This window comes from Trichoplusia ni, chromosome 4 (genome assembly GCF_003590095.1).
Source record: "Trichoplusia ni isolate ovarian cell line Hi5 chromosome 4, tn1, whole genome shotgun sequence".
Lineage (NCBI taxonomy): Eukaryota > Metazoa > Arthropoda > Insecta > Lepidoptera > Noctuidae > Trichoplusia > Trichoplusia ni.
In genome coordinates, this window is record NC_039481.1 from 18,342,167 (window position 1) to 18,355,604 (window position 13,438).

General features: G+C 44.7%; 2 protein-coding genes across 2 annotated transcripts; one reads left to right on the forward strand and one right to left on the reverse strand.

The window, feature by feature from the left end:
- The first annotated feature begins 9 nt into the window (after nt 1-9).
- On the forward strand, nt 10-364 carry LOC113493416 (transmembrane protein 258). The gene has a single exon (XM_026871389.1). It carries the CDS (start codon nt 25-27, stop codon nt 247-249), a length of 225 nt encoding a protein of 74 aa, XP_026727190.1. The 5' UTR covers nt 10-24; the 3' UTR covers nt 250-364.
- A 902-nt stretch (nt 365-1,266) lies between these two features.
- On the reverse strand, nt 1,267-13,435 carry LOC113493417 (potassium/sodium hyperpolarization-activated cyclic nucleotide-gated channel 3-like). The gene is made up of 12 exons (XM_026871390.1): nt 13,140-13,435; nt 12,501-12,696; nt 11,915-12,145; nt 11,413-11,584; nt 11,045-11,159; nt 10,498-10,623; nt 10,160-10,258; nt 9,952-10,025; nt 9,401-9,518; nt 2,617-2,840; nt 1,821-1,948; nt 1,267-1,596 (listed from the first exon to the last, which is right to left on the reverse strand). The coding sequence occupies exons 1-12, from the start codon at nt 13,174-13,176 to the stop codon at nt 1,443-1,445; spliced, it is 1,674 nt and encodes a 557-aa protein (XP_026727191.1). The 5' UTR covers nt 13,177-13,435; the 3' UTR covers nt 1,267-1,442.
- Nucleotides 13,436-13,438: the final 3 nt, after the last annotated feature.

The window sequence follows — 13,438 nt, forward strand, 5'->3', positions numbered from 1 at the left end:
TAATTTCAGTTGGAAATAGAGTCGATGATCCGGTACACGTCTCCTATCAACCCGGCAGTTTTCCCACATCTAACAGTCCTTCTCCTTGGCATCGGCATATTCTTCACGGCCTGGTTCTTCGTCTATGAAGTCACGAGCACAAAGTTATCGAGGGATCTATTCAAAGAGTTAACGCTATCACTGGTCGCGGCATTATTCTCGGGATTCGGAATTCTCTTCTTGCTATTGTGGGTTGGAATCTACGTGTGATCGTTGTGTAAATGTTAGTTTGTAAGCTATGTATAGCATTCCGAGTGTGTTTGGCAAGAAGATTGGTTCTGTATGACCAAATGTTTGTATCTAATAAATTTTATATGTAAGAAAACAATGTTTCTATTTATCACATTAAGTCTTTATTGTGTTTAATTTTATTGCTGTAAATGATGGTAATATACAGCTAATTAAGTTTTTGTTTTGTAATAGTTTACTTGTCAGTAGTTGAGTTGAACTAGCTCAGTTGTTGACTTCCTTGAATATCATTATCATCAGAGACAGGTCAAATATTATTTATTGTTTCATTACAAGAACTTGCTCCCATATTATTACTGCTGCAGGAAAACTCAAGTTACAGTGGTACTAAAACTGCTCTTTTGCATGCCAAACATTAAAGGCCCCAATAAAACTGTTAAAACTGATATACTCTTAACACATCTTGGCTGTCCAGCTAGCATTATAGACCATCTTTTAAAGCATATAATAAAGTAATAAATAAACAAATATTTACAAAATAACAACTTAATTTTATTTAACCTCATAATGCAACCAAATTAGTTACCTTAATTCTTATGTAAACAAAAAAAAAAGGAAAAAGTATTACAATAAGTTTTGCGAGTTTATGAAAACTCTATAAGCCTACACTTAATATTTTCATGGTTAAAGCTTAACAGCATAACATGTTTTGTGCATCAACATTAAAAATGTTTAGAACTTGTAGTTCAATCTATCCATCCATTGGCCATCTGTCTCAAGCTTGTGAAAAACATGTCTTATAAGTTTTTATATTTGCCTTGAGTTTCAGTTTGTCTACGTTCTTTCTAGTACTTCTTTTTGACAAAGAAACATAAAGGACCAGAAGTGAATAGTTAATTCGGATATAAAATGTTCTTCTATGATCTCGCCGATAGATGGCGCTAATAGTATGGATAAATTAATATAAATTAATTTATCTATAATATGTATGTATTTAGAAATATATAAGTAAGTTTATCAGTTGTCTGGTTACCATAACACAAGCTCTGCTTAGCTTGGGATCAGATAACCGTGTGTGAGTTGCCCCAGGATATATATATATATTATGAATAGTGTCAAATATAATCCAATTTCAATTCATTCGACGGGCCATTGTAAAGTAGCGGGATTGGGGATCTGGGTAATTATAATATTTGCGTCGATCCTGTACATCACTAGTTATTGTCAGCCACATCAGTCTGCTGTTGTTCGGCTAGCTTCTGCCGCTCACGGCGGAAGTTATCATCCAGGAGGACAGTCTCGTGCATGCGTCGCGATGCTAAAGCCTCGATGCGCCCGTACAGAGTAGGGTGGGATAGGACGAAATTACTGTTAAGAGAAAATTTCGGGACTTTCATATTTCTACTTTCAGTTTGGACTGCACCTAGGAGACAATATTGTTGATGCAAATGTTGTAAATGTTGTATGTAGCAAATGTAGCAAATGTTCCAAAAAGTTCTAATGTAACAGAAAGATTTATGAGTCAGATTAACCCCAGCAATTTTTTTGATACTTAAAGATTAAGGTTTAGTAAGTTTAAAAGGCTTAGTTACTTAAAGTCACGAGCGTCCAGGCGGTACAGCTGCGTGATCTCGACGGCCACGACGGTCGCCACTCGCTTACTGTCTTTCATGAGCAGCGCCACCTCACCGAAATGAGTGCCGTCTTCCAAATGACACACCTGCCAGGCAAAACTATTTTAAGCAATGATATAACTCGACGACCTCCGTGGTCGAGTGGCGTACGCACCGGTTTCAAGGTGTCGCTAGCTCTGAGGTCCCGGGTTCGATCCCCGGTCGGGTCAATGTAAAAATTCACATTTGTACATTGTCTCGGGTCTGGGTGTTTGTGGTACCTTCGTTGTATCTGAATTCCATAACACAAGTGCTTTAGCAACTTACTTTGGGTTCAGAACAATGTATGTGATGTTGTCCGCATTTATTTATTTATATTATTTATTTATTTATATAAGTCTTCGAATCTAATTCTAATGTCAAGTGTTTCGAATTTCTTATATTATGAGAGATTCGAAACATTTGACATTCGTAGCAGTAGACAAGCTCGAGATTAATCTTTCCATGATCTCCTTGAAACTAACATTACCGTAATTCGAGACAAAGTACCACGATCCCCGGTAGTGTTAAGCTGACCGACGTTTAGCCTTGTTCTTACAAGGTTATTCACTCAGAAGAGGCTGTTTCAGCAACGTAACATTTATATTAATTTGCAAGAACGACGCACGCAAACTTGGAAACACGGAAACGAAGCACGCATGGAAAAATGTCACCCTTGGTTGTCATTTTAGGGACGTGTTGACCTCATTTAAATAAAACTGTAAAAGTGCCCCACCTCAACGCCTTTCAGCGAGTACACAGCGACAGTCCCGGTGGCTATGAAGTACATGCAGTCGCCGATGTCTCCGGCGCGCACCACCAGGTCGTTGGAGAGGAACACCTCGGGGCGCAGGCAGCCCAGCACGGTGCCCACCACGTTGGCCGGCACGCCCTCGAACAACTTCACCTTATTGACAAGCGTCCGACAAGTGTGCAGCTTGATCTCATCTCGAAGCTCGTCTGAATTACGTGATAATTTATTTTAAACTGTATATTTTGTATCTGTAATTTAACATAACTTTCTACGTTTAATTTTTTTACTTTCGAGATTCAGTTTAAGAAAAGATACGATGCAGCACTGTTCTTACACGCATTCAAATGAATGTATAAGGTATACTGTATTTTTTTTAAAGAGTTGGATACTTTTTTTTTTTTTTTTTTTTTTTTTTGTCCGGGTTGAAACTCTAATGACTTCAACCCACGCCGAGGGCACGGCGAGGGGATATGTCGGACTCCCACCGACTAAAAACACCCCGGGCCCCTTCAAATGCCTGAGCCAGAGCCACGGGATCGCTCGCGCATGCTTCAGCGCGACCCTGACCGGCCTATGTCCTTTTGGACTTCTTCTCGAAAGCCAACCCCTCATTCCTCGTAAGAACGGACGTGCAGGACGACACGTCCGTCTCCTTCTTGGCCTGTTAGCTGGTCGGATGCCAGGGTGCCCTCCCTGCCACCCGCAGGCCCGACCTTACGGTGGTCGCAGGTCGTTTTGTCTTCGACGCACAAGCCGCCTGCGCCGCGACGGGTTGTCTGTAGTCACTTCCCGCTCGCGTTCAGCAGCTTCTTTTGCTGACATAACGGTTTCACAATAGGTGGCAACCGCTAGCCACGCACTCTCTCTCCCGACCATGGCTGAGATGATAGCGGGTAGTGAGAGCGCTTGCCCGTCTAGATTTGCGACCAAGTCGCGTCTGTCATTTGCCCACGCTGGGCAGTCTAATAACGTGTGTTTCGCGTCATCTTCTGGGTTAGCACAGTGGTGACACCCTCCAGTTAATTCACGTCCGATCCGACAGAGGTACTTACCGAAACAGCCATGACCGGTCAGCACCTGTGTCAGTCGGTATGAGAGAACTCCGTGTCGCCGCTCCAGCCAGTCCCAGAAGACGGGGCGGATAGCAGCTATAAGTTCGTGCCCAGCGGTAGGACTTCCTAAGCTATGCAGCCAGTCCGTCAAGGCTGCCCTACGAAGTTGTTCCCTTTGTTCCTTCAGCGACAAATCGCCGCCCCGAGCTTGGACCTGGCGCCATGTATAAAGCTGTGCCAGGACTCTAGCTTCATACTTCCAGGGCAGCGTCTGTGCGAGGAGTGTTGCTGCTTCCCCTGAGATTGTGCGATAGCCTCTTATAACTCTGACGGCCAGTGCGCGCTGTGGTTTCTGCAGAAGTGCAGCTTTGCGGACCGTCAGGTTATTTCCCCATATTGGTGCACCATATAGGGCCATGGATCGCACGATCCCGGTATATAGTTTTCTGCAGGTTATATTTGGGCCGCCAAGATTTGGAAGTAATCGGGATAGTGCCCCCGCTGTTCGGACAAGCTTGGGTGTTAGGGCTCTGAGATGGGGTCCAAAGTCCCATCTGCTGTCGAGAACTATTCCCAGGTATTTTAGGGTAGTTTTGATCGCGATTCTTACTCCCCCGACCGTAATAAAGGAATCTGGAGGTGGAGCATTCCGCGGTCTGTAGAAACAAATGGCTTCAGATTTATGGAGAGCCACCTCCAGCCCCAACATTCGGATACGTGCGACGATCTGGGCGACCCCAGCCGTCGCCAAGATTGCAACGCTTCGGAAGTCACAAGCACTAGCAACGACGAGGGTGTCATCTGCGTAGCAGATGCACGTGACCCCCCGCAAGAGAGCACCGCGTAAAACCCAATTATATCCGATGTTCCACAGGACCGGACCCAGTACTGATCCCTGTGGAACACCGCGCGATACGTCGTGCCGACCCCAGCCTTCCTGATTTGGGAAAATTACGGATCTCTCCGATAAATAGCTGCCGAGTAGACGTCGCAAGTAGCCGGGTACCCCGTGGTAAACAAGTGCCGCCTCAATACAGCACCAAGGGATCGAGTTGAATGCGTTAGCGATGTCCAAGGACACCGCCAAAACAACCTCGCCGCGTGCAACTGCCTCCTGGGCCATGCTCTTCAGTTTAAAAACTGCATCTATTGTAGAGCGTCCACGCCGAAAACCGAACTGCTTGTCATCTAGATCCGGCCCCACGTTTGTCAGGTGTTGGACGAGGCGATCTGCTATGATTTTCTCAAAGACTTTTGCCACCTCGTCCAGCAACACGATGGGGCGATATGCTGATGGTGACTCGGCTGGACGCCCTTCCTTTCGTAGTAGGACCAGCTTTCCAGATTTCCAGATCTTGGGGAATTGACCCTGCTGCAGACAGGCTGAAAAGAGCCTCAGAAGGCGAGGACCTAACGTCTTTAAGGCTAACACTAGGGCTCTACCTGGAATGCCGTCTGGTCCGGGAGCTGTTTTCTTAACCCTGAGCCTATCGGATGCCGTCTGCAGTTCTTGTTCCGTAACCTCCGGACAACCTTCACCTAAATCGACTGCTGTTTGGGCAAGAGCGTCGTCTGCCATAGGTGGAGGAGTAAAATCAGCATCGGTTTCGGGGAACAGAGCAGATACAACCTCTCGGAGTAGCTGCGAACCCATGCCTAGTGTCAGTGGTGGAGTCCAAGGTCGAAGTTTACCTCTTACCATGCGGTATGGTGTTCCCCATGGGTCCCGATCTAAGATGGCTAGCAGCTCCTCACGCGCTCGGGCTTTCGCAACTTTTATCGTGAGCTGTAAAGTCTTCTTTGCGGTGGTGTAGCGGTTGTATAATTCAGCCTCTCGAACCGATGCGTCATCAGTGCGGCGACGCCTTCTACGGAATCTGGTGTACTGGTAACGCGCGTTGACACACGAGCGTCGCAATAAAGCAATCTCCTGTGTCCACCAGTGCACTTGTCGCTTTGTTGGTCCACGATGACGTATACGTGGCATCGCTGCGTCGCATAATTGCGTAAGCACATGCCGGAACTGCACCGCCTCGTCTTCTATGTCAATGACATCATTTTGAACCGGAGTAGCCCAATCCAGCACGACGGCAGCTTCTTCCAAAAGCTCACGATTAAGCTTCTTTGATGCCCATCGTGGACCATCGTTGACTCCTATTTTTTGCCGGCGGTTTCGAGAAGTGGATTCTTGGGCAGCGACACTAAAACGGATATAAAGGTGGTCCGATAATGTCTCCTTCCACGACCCTCCAGTTTGTTATGCGCCGACTGATGACAGGGCTTGCAAATGAAAGGTCCACAATGGAGCCACCATTATACCGCACGCATGTCTGCACACTACCCCGGTTGAGTAGAGCTAAGCCAAGTTCAAGGGCCCATTCCTCAACTAGCCTTCCCCTTACGCTTGTGACTTGGGAACCCCACGCAGATGATTTTGCATTAAAATCCCCGGCGACTATAACGGGCTGAGATTGGTTGGCACCCAAAAATGACCCAATCCGACCAAGAAAATCTTCAAACTCTGCTAGTGATTTATTTGGTGAAAAATACACCCCTACAACTAACAGATCCCCTATGTGGGCAGCGACAAAACCCCTGCCCCTTGAGATATTCCCCATTAATGGAGAACCCGAAGAGATTATAGCGACCAAACCTTCCTCGTCTCCTGCCCAGTTGTTCCTGGGTGGAACATAGTATGGTTCGGCCACAACAACAATGTTTATCAACCACTCTGCCATGCTATGCATCAGTAGGTCTTGCGCCCTGGCAGAATGGTTGATATTCGCTTGTAGTATTTTAACATCCATCACTGGGTGTCAGTATCCATTTCCTGCCTTCTACTGTCTGACGTCGGTACCTTTTTTTCTGACGTCCTCTTCTCTTTTGTGTTCTTAACATTAGCATTACAGGTCTTACTGCCGACTAAATGGTCAGCAGGTTGACCTTCCTTGTCACATACAGGGCAATGCGGAGGGGCTGAACATGCCTCTTTCTTGTGGCCGCGTTGACCACATTGGAAGCAACACCCAGCGAAATCAATCTCCGAGGAACAGCATACTCCCACATGGCCATCACACAGGCATTTATAGCACCGCATAGGTCGCTCCTTTAGGAGCTTAACCTGCGCTGAGGACCATCCAACTTTAAGCCTCTTGTCCTTCTCTTTAACTAATATTAGTTTTGCCACTGCAGTAACTGGGCAGGAAGCGATTGCCGATCCCAGTCCGGTATGATCTCGGCGTATTACTCCCACCTTAACATCGGTGGGGGGGCAACCTCCCTTCTTGGCGACAGCCGTTATAATCTCTTCTACGGTGACCGAGTCATCTAGGTCCAAGAGTCGAATTTCAGCACGTCTGGTCGGTCTAGAAATGCGGACATCTTCCGGCTTTAAAGTGGCCCTGAGCTTATCAGCCAGAGCATTTGCTTTTTCTCCACTAGCGGCTCCAGGAATTTCGAGCAAACGAGCGCCTGTGACCGTAGTCTTGGGACGTACGCCACTGATTCCCAGCTCCTGCAGATTAATGTGCTTCTTAGCCTCCGTCATTAGGTCCGTATACGTTAATCCTTTTTTTACAGCCTCTGGCTGCAAAGTAAGAATAACTGCCGTCGTGCTGGGTGCTTTAAGGCGCGCTCTCTCCTTTTCGTCTAACTTTTGATTACTCTTTATTTCTGTACCCTTAGTCTGCCGCTTGCGTTTTCTCTCCACAATCTCCCACTTTTCCTCAGTATGCTTGAGTTCATTGGGTTTTTGTGGAGCTAAAAAGTCCTCGTTAGTCTGCAGGAGCGTTTGGGCTAATTTTGTCTGCGTCGTTTGAGTCGACGGAGTTATTTTCTCCGCCGTCTTGGAGGTCGATTGGTTCGCCTTTTTTGGCAATACCTTTGCCGCTTTTGAAGCATATGTTGCGGTGGCCTGCTGTGGCTCCTGCGCTGCCTTTGCATTTATGGACAAGGGAGGTCGCAGGATTTTTCCTTCTAAGAATGAGACTCGGGCTAAGACTTTGGCGATCTCATCTTTTAGTATAGTCACTAGCTCTGAGTCCTTGTTGGGCGGCAATCGTGCTTTCTCAAGCCTAAGGTTTGCCATTTCCTTCTTTATTTCCTTTACTTCGTCTCGTAAGGTGTTAGTCTGAGCTTTAAGCTGCTCATTTTCCTTCTGCAATCGGCTAGTCTCCTCGGTCACCGACCGCTGGAGAAGCGCCTTTGTGACGTCTTCGATAAAGGCTGCCACGTCTTTTAAGGCTCTCTGACTTGTACCTTTTAGCCCCTTCGACACGGAATTTATAGAAGTCACGACTTCCTGGACTCTCTGCTCTATGTCACCGCCGGTCATCTGTTCAATGATCGATTTCGAAAGTGACGATCGAGAGAGCTTTGATCCTCTTTTCTTCAAGGCTGTCTTCTCTTCCTCCGCAGATCCCTGCGGCATGACTAAGAATGAGGACCGCTTGGCACCGGTGCTCTCATTCCCATCAGAATGGCCCGCCTTTTGGCTTCTCCTAGGAGAAGACTTAATCGCTCCGGACTCGTCCCCACTCGATGCCCAAAAACTGGGCTCACCCTCTGCCTTGCGTTTCTTTGTCTGTCGCCAGTATTTAGTCGACAGACATTTCCGACTCCCACTCGATATGCTGAGCATATCCACCCCGTCCGATGAATCGGACACAACGTCATCGTCACCCACAACAATCTTTTTGTTTTTATATAAATCATCCATAGTGATCCCACGAGTACAGGAGAAATAAATGTCCTTCCCGGGCAGCGCTCCCTGTACCCGGGAAAAGCCTAGTGTTACCCTTCGAGGTGTCGGCTGGTACCTCGTCGGGGATTGGCACTAGTGACTGGATTCCCTTCAGCCATTCATCCCCTCGCCGTGCTTCGCAGCTTGGGATTAGGGGTTTTTTCAGAGGTTTCCTTCCTCGCGGCCCAACCGATTAAGGTAAGACCCCCGTTCCTCCGTAAGGTCCACCCGACCTATCGTTGGAGGTTTACGGGTTGGCCGGCGGTGACCTTAGTAAGGTCGTGACCGAAGGCAGGGTGAGTGCTCTTCGGACCCGCCGCCCCCTTCACAGCAGCACGCCCGCTGCCACTACCCGGACTATTTCCGAGGCGCCAGCGAGCCGCAATCAAAATCGATTGCCTTTCTCATGGCCGTCTGACTCTCAAAACAAGTGGTAGACTCCCCTCGGTTTTTGCAGGTGGTTTGCTCCACCGGACACAGAAAATGGAACTTATGGGTAGGATTAGTTAGGGATAGAGCAATCTGCCCTTTAAGGATGGGAAGGAAGAAAAGGAAAGTAAGGAAGACACTGGCCGTTTGCCCGCCCCATGATGGGACGTAGCGGTACGCCCAAGACCCCCGGTTTTGGTTCGCGCCGGGTTAAACCCGGTACTGCACTATGCAGCATGCCCCTATCCACCACCTGGGGACGCGCCCGATAGCAGTCCAGGAACTGCCCCCGTGGGGATAACTGTCCCACGGCGGGAAAGAGTTGGATACTTGCTGACTTTTTTCTTAGGCATCTTGGATCCGTGAGCCTAGAGTCATTACTTACGTTACATTACGTTTTTAAAAAGCTTGGAAAACAGCCTTGTTTTAATAAAAAATTTAAATTATTAAATAGCTTCAAAATTTCATACCTCTTCCGATAGATTATAATTGACCCTAATCAGAAAAGTCATTTAAATACCTAAGTTAGTACTTGAAGTAATACCTGACAAACAGTTGAGGTCCGCCTCTTCCTTGAAGTACCGTCCCTGGTATCGGTACTGGTAAAAGGCGAAAACTCGTTTCTTAAGAACGGTTGGAAACTGTCTGTACTTCATATACTCCTTGAAAATAAATATAATGGACAGTTAAGAAAAATCTATCCAACTAAAATACCTTGTTCTCTTCTTAATGTTATGTCTAAGCAAATTCCTAATTTAGCCCAAGTAAAACAGTGTCGAAAACTGTCATGTTTCTCCTCCATATACCTACTACGTAAATAATCCATGAAAAATAGGCGATAAATGTGGTGTCAGTGAGGATATCAAATCACGCTATCTACTCTGTATATATACAAAAAATATTTGCTGCGTTCGTGCGATTGTGAAGGATTGTGGCCTAACATGGGCTGATAATGATGATGAATACTCTACGTCGCTGCAATTTAATAAGAATATTTACAAGGGTCGCTCACACATGGCGCCATGGTGCCGTGGCCATGGCGCAATATTTTTTTTTTTGCTCCTAACATAAGTTGGTCATTGTTGTTGCACTTACCTCCACCTGGTTCATTAGCCCATGGTACCGCAAAGAGGAACCGAATAGCGTCAAGTAGCTCTTGATTAGAAATACTAAACAAAATGGGATAATTAATTAGTCATGAACGTAAAAATAATGTCAGTTTTGTTTCTATTTGGTCTACACAACCAGGGACAAGTAGGTATGTTTAAACCAAAAAAAGCTGAATATGCATTTTAAGTCATACCTAATGCAAACACCATAAACATGGCAGCATACACAATGATGGCCGCATGAATAATAATCTCTTCCGGTTCATTGGAACGGAACATTGTGAAGCCAGTGCCTGAAAAAAAACATATTTTTCAATTTCTGTACGTCTTTCGAGCAGTATTGATGAGTGAAAAGACGATGAGTGGAGAGACTACCACCGCCGCGCCTGCTCATGACTAATTTCGGACCCAACGGAGTCCCGTTGGGTCCGAAATTAGTCGGGAAATCGTGATGAATATGCGTGAGTAAACCGTTGTATCATTTAATCACGATAGATACAGAAATAAAGGTATGGGATAAAATATAAAGTACCGAAAAATGCGGAGAGTGTTATAAGAATAGCCTTATTGTAGCGGACTTCCCAGCTGTAGAGGAGCAGGTCGTTGGGACCGTGAACACGCAGGTAGTAGTTGTATTCAGTAGACATGTACTCCCACCCTACATCACAAAGAAAAAGGAATAAAAAAAACATAAGTATAAAGAGAAATTTTAACATTAAAATTCATGAGATGCGAAAGTGATGCTTCATTTAATCTTCGCAAAATATTAACAATTATTCATTACTTGCTGCTGAATCGAGATTTAATTTCTTTGTTCGGTTACTCGTTAAATGAATAACTTAATCCATAATAGAACTGTATCAGTCGCATGCTAGGCAAACTTTGGGCAAAACGCCACAGAAGATCACCAAAGGGCAAAATGGTACCTTGGGGCATGTAAGAGCAAATTGCGGGACGAACTCTAGTCACAAAACTTGTTCATAGCTTAAAGACCAGTTAGACAAGAAGATGTGGCCTTTGCCTTTTAGCGGGACAATTCCAGAATTAATAATAATATAATGGAAGATGAGGATAATTACAGTAGTAATGGAAGATAGCTGGTAGGTACATGAGGCAGCTGCACCAGTGCGCCGTGATCAAGAAGATGACGGCGAGCCCCACAAGCCCGTGCACGATGTAGGACTCCGTGAAGATCTGGATGTTATAATTTAATGTAGGTACACGCTGTAGTCGATAGCGACAGGTTTAGGTACAATTTTATATAAAAAGTGTCCCAATTGACTATTACCTTATAATAGAGCTTCTATTTGGAAGATTTTTGCTACTTATTGGTGTTTTCAATTTTTTGATGAATGCATTACCAACCCACACCAATATTTTAAAATGAAAGACCTAGTTTCGAAAGCAAAATATAACCTAGCGCTTGCTTATAATTTGAATCTCTTACCCTCAGAAAAATCTTCAGATTATTGTGGACCATATATATTCTAGAGGTTCGCAGTACAGCCATCATGTGTGCGATCAGAATAAACTGAGGTCTGCAACGGTAGCTCAAGGCGATGTAGGCAAAGGGCATGCACGATAACAAGTCTACAAGAAACCAACTGCGAAAGTAGTGGCTGGAAGGGAAGGGCTAATTAAAATGACAGTATTTGTTTATGTTGGTTTAAGTCTCGGCTTTTCTTCAGTACCACACTATTGGCCAACGTCAATGCCCATTAGCACAATAATGTAGCGCCACTTGAATTATCGCCACGGCAAAATGTTAATGCTGTTGTTAAATTATCGCGAGTTATGGCAACACCTACGGTTAACGTCCATTACGCGATAATTAATGGCATTTCTTGTTATTGCGGCCCCAGCATTACAACAGAACTACTTAAAATTAATTCAAACACATTGTTAGGTTATTACGATTCGTAGAGGAGCCTCGAAAAAGCAATTCTCACCATAAAATCCGACTTTTAACCATCACAACGGTTTTTTCTTTGGGCTTTGCGTATCCAGTATTCATTCGCACCAGTATGTCTAAGAAGCATATAGCATGCGCGACCAAGAGGACCTGGTCATTGTGGTGGATTCTCATTCTACCAATATGTCGTAATATAAAGAACAAACGGAACGTCGAAACGCCCATGTGAGTGAGGTTCACTACGATCATGAACGTATTCCAGATTAAACTGAAAGAGAATTATAATATATAGCGTTTGAGTGAAACAACGAGAACCACTTGTTTGTGTGTTTTTACCAAATTAAATATGGTTATAACAATTTTGCCATTATGTTAATATGATTGGTGCTCATCAGGTTCTCAAGGTTCAGTGGACCATTCTGCTTTGATATCAAAATGAATCAGCACCCAGCTGTGCTATTAAATGTTTATATGATCCATGATTTAGGTAATAAACTCCAAGGAATGTCCGTTTCATGAGATCGAGAGAACTCGAGCTCATCTTACTCAGAATACCTGTCCAGATTGTTAGATTTCTTTTTTGATTTTACCAACTTTACGTAACTTCAGAATTCAATACTGACGAAAACAAGCTAAACGGGTGTATCACCCGTCCTCCTTCCTCGAGCAGCTGTCTCTGTCGCTCGGCGACCACGGCCGAGTAGCTCCGGAAGTACTCGAAGGTCATCGGGTGGTGTTTTGTCAGCTGGCCCAGCTTCCTGATGCTGCGGAGCCACTTCCGAATCTTGTTCGTCTCCTTCGGCAACATGCTGTCAGAGCCTATAATATAATGTTATCGAAAAAGGATTTGAACCATTTTAAATTCTTTTAAAATGGTTCAAACTATACTAAATTATACACGCAAAAGTTTGTGGGTATGACGGGGTATGGTGGGTGGGCATGTATAGACATTATTTGTTCCTCTTTCATGCAAAAACCACTGAACGGATTTAGATGAAGCTTGGACAAAACATAGGTTGAATGCTATCCCGATTTTCTTTACCTGTGGGATCATTTTCGATTTGTAGCGATCGGGCCCGCGGAAACAGCTAGTTTAAAAACAACATTCAATTTTTTTTACATCCGGAGAGGCTTATATATTTTACAGCTTGTTTTTAATTGATCCTAATAAAACTGTGCGTAATGCAATACACCGTACAGGTACCTACAGCAAGAACGACATAACCTTCAACGGAGAAGAAAATTTATATGGGTTTTATTACCGAGATCCAAATCGCATTTGTGTTTCTTATGCGCCATGCTGAAATCTTTAGTTTCACGCGTCCTTTATACAAAATATCGGTCCAAGATCAACAATTCAACACTTATATAAGAAATGCTAAGATTGACAGTGACACATTATCTACCAAAGAGGAAGTTATCGGTAAGTTTTCGGTCCAATCTTCTTTGAGAAATTGAAAACTTTTTAACTTAGCGTGGCATAACTGAAGTAAAGATCTATTTACGCTACGATATCTTTGTGAAGATGTTTCTGAAAAATATATCATCTATCGACCATCAT

Excerpts from the sequence above, each read along its gene's own strand:
- LOC113493416 (XM_026871389.1), top strand. The coding sequence starts at position 25 with ATGATCCGGTACACGTCTCCTATCAACCCGGCAGTTTTCCCACATCTA.
- LOC113493417 (XM_026871390.1), bottom strand. The coding sequence starts at position 13,176 with ATGGCGCATAAGAAACACAAATGCGATTTGGATCTCG. Across the intron at positions 10,624-11,044 it reads AGCTATCTTCCATTACTACT|GGTGGGAGTACATGTCTACT; the intron begins GTAATTATCCTC and ends TTTGTGATGTAG. Across the intron at positions 1,949-2,616 it reads ACTCGCTGAAAGGCGTTGAG|GTGTGTCATTTGGAAGACGG; the intron begins GTGGGGCACTTT and ends TTTGCCTGGCAG.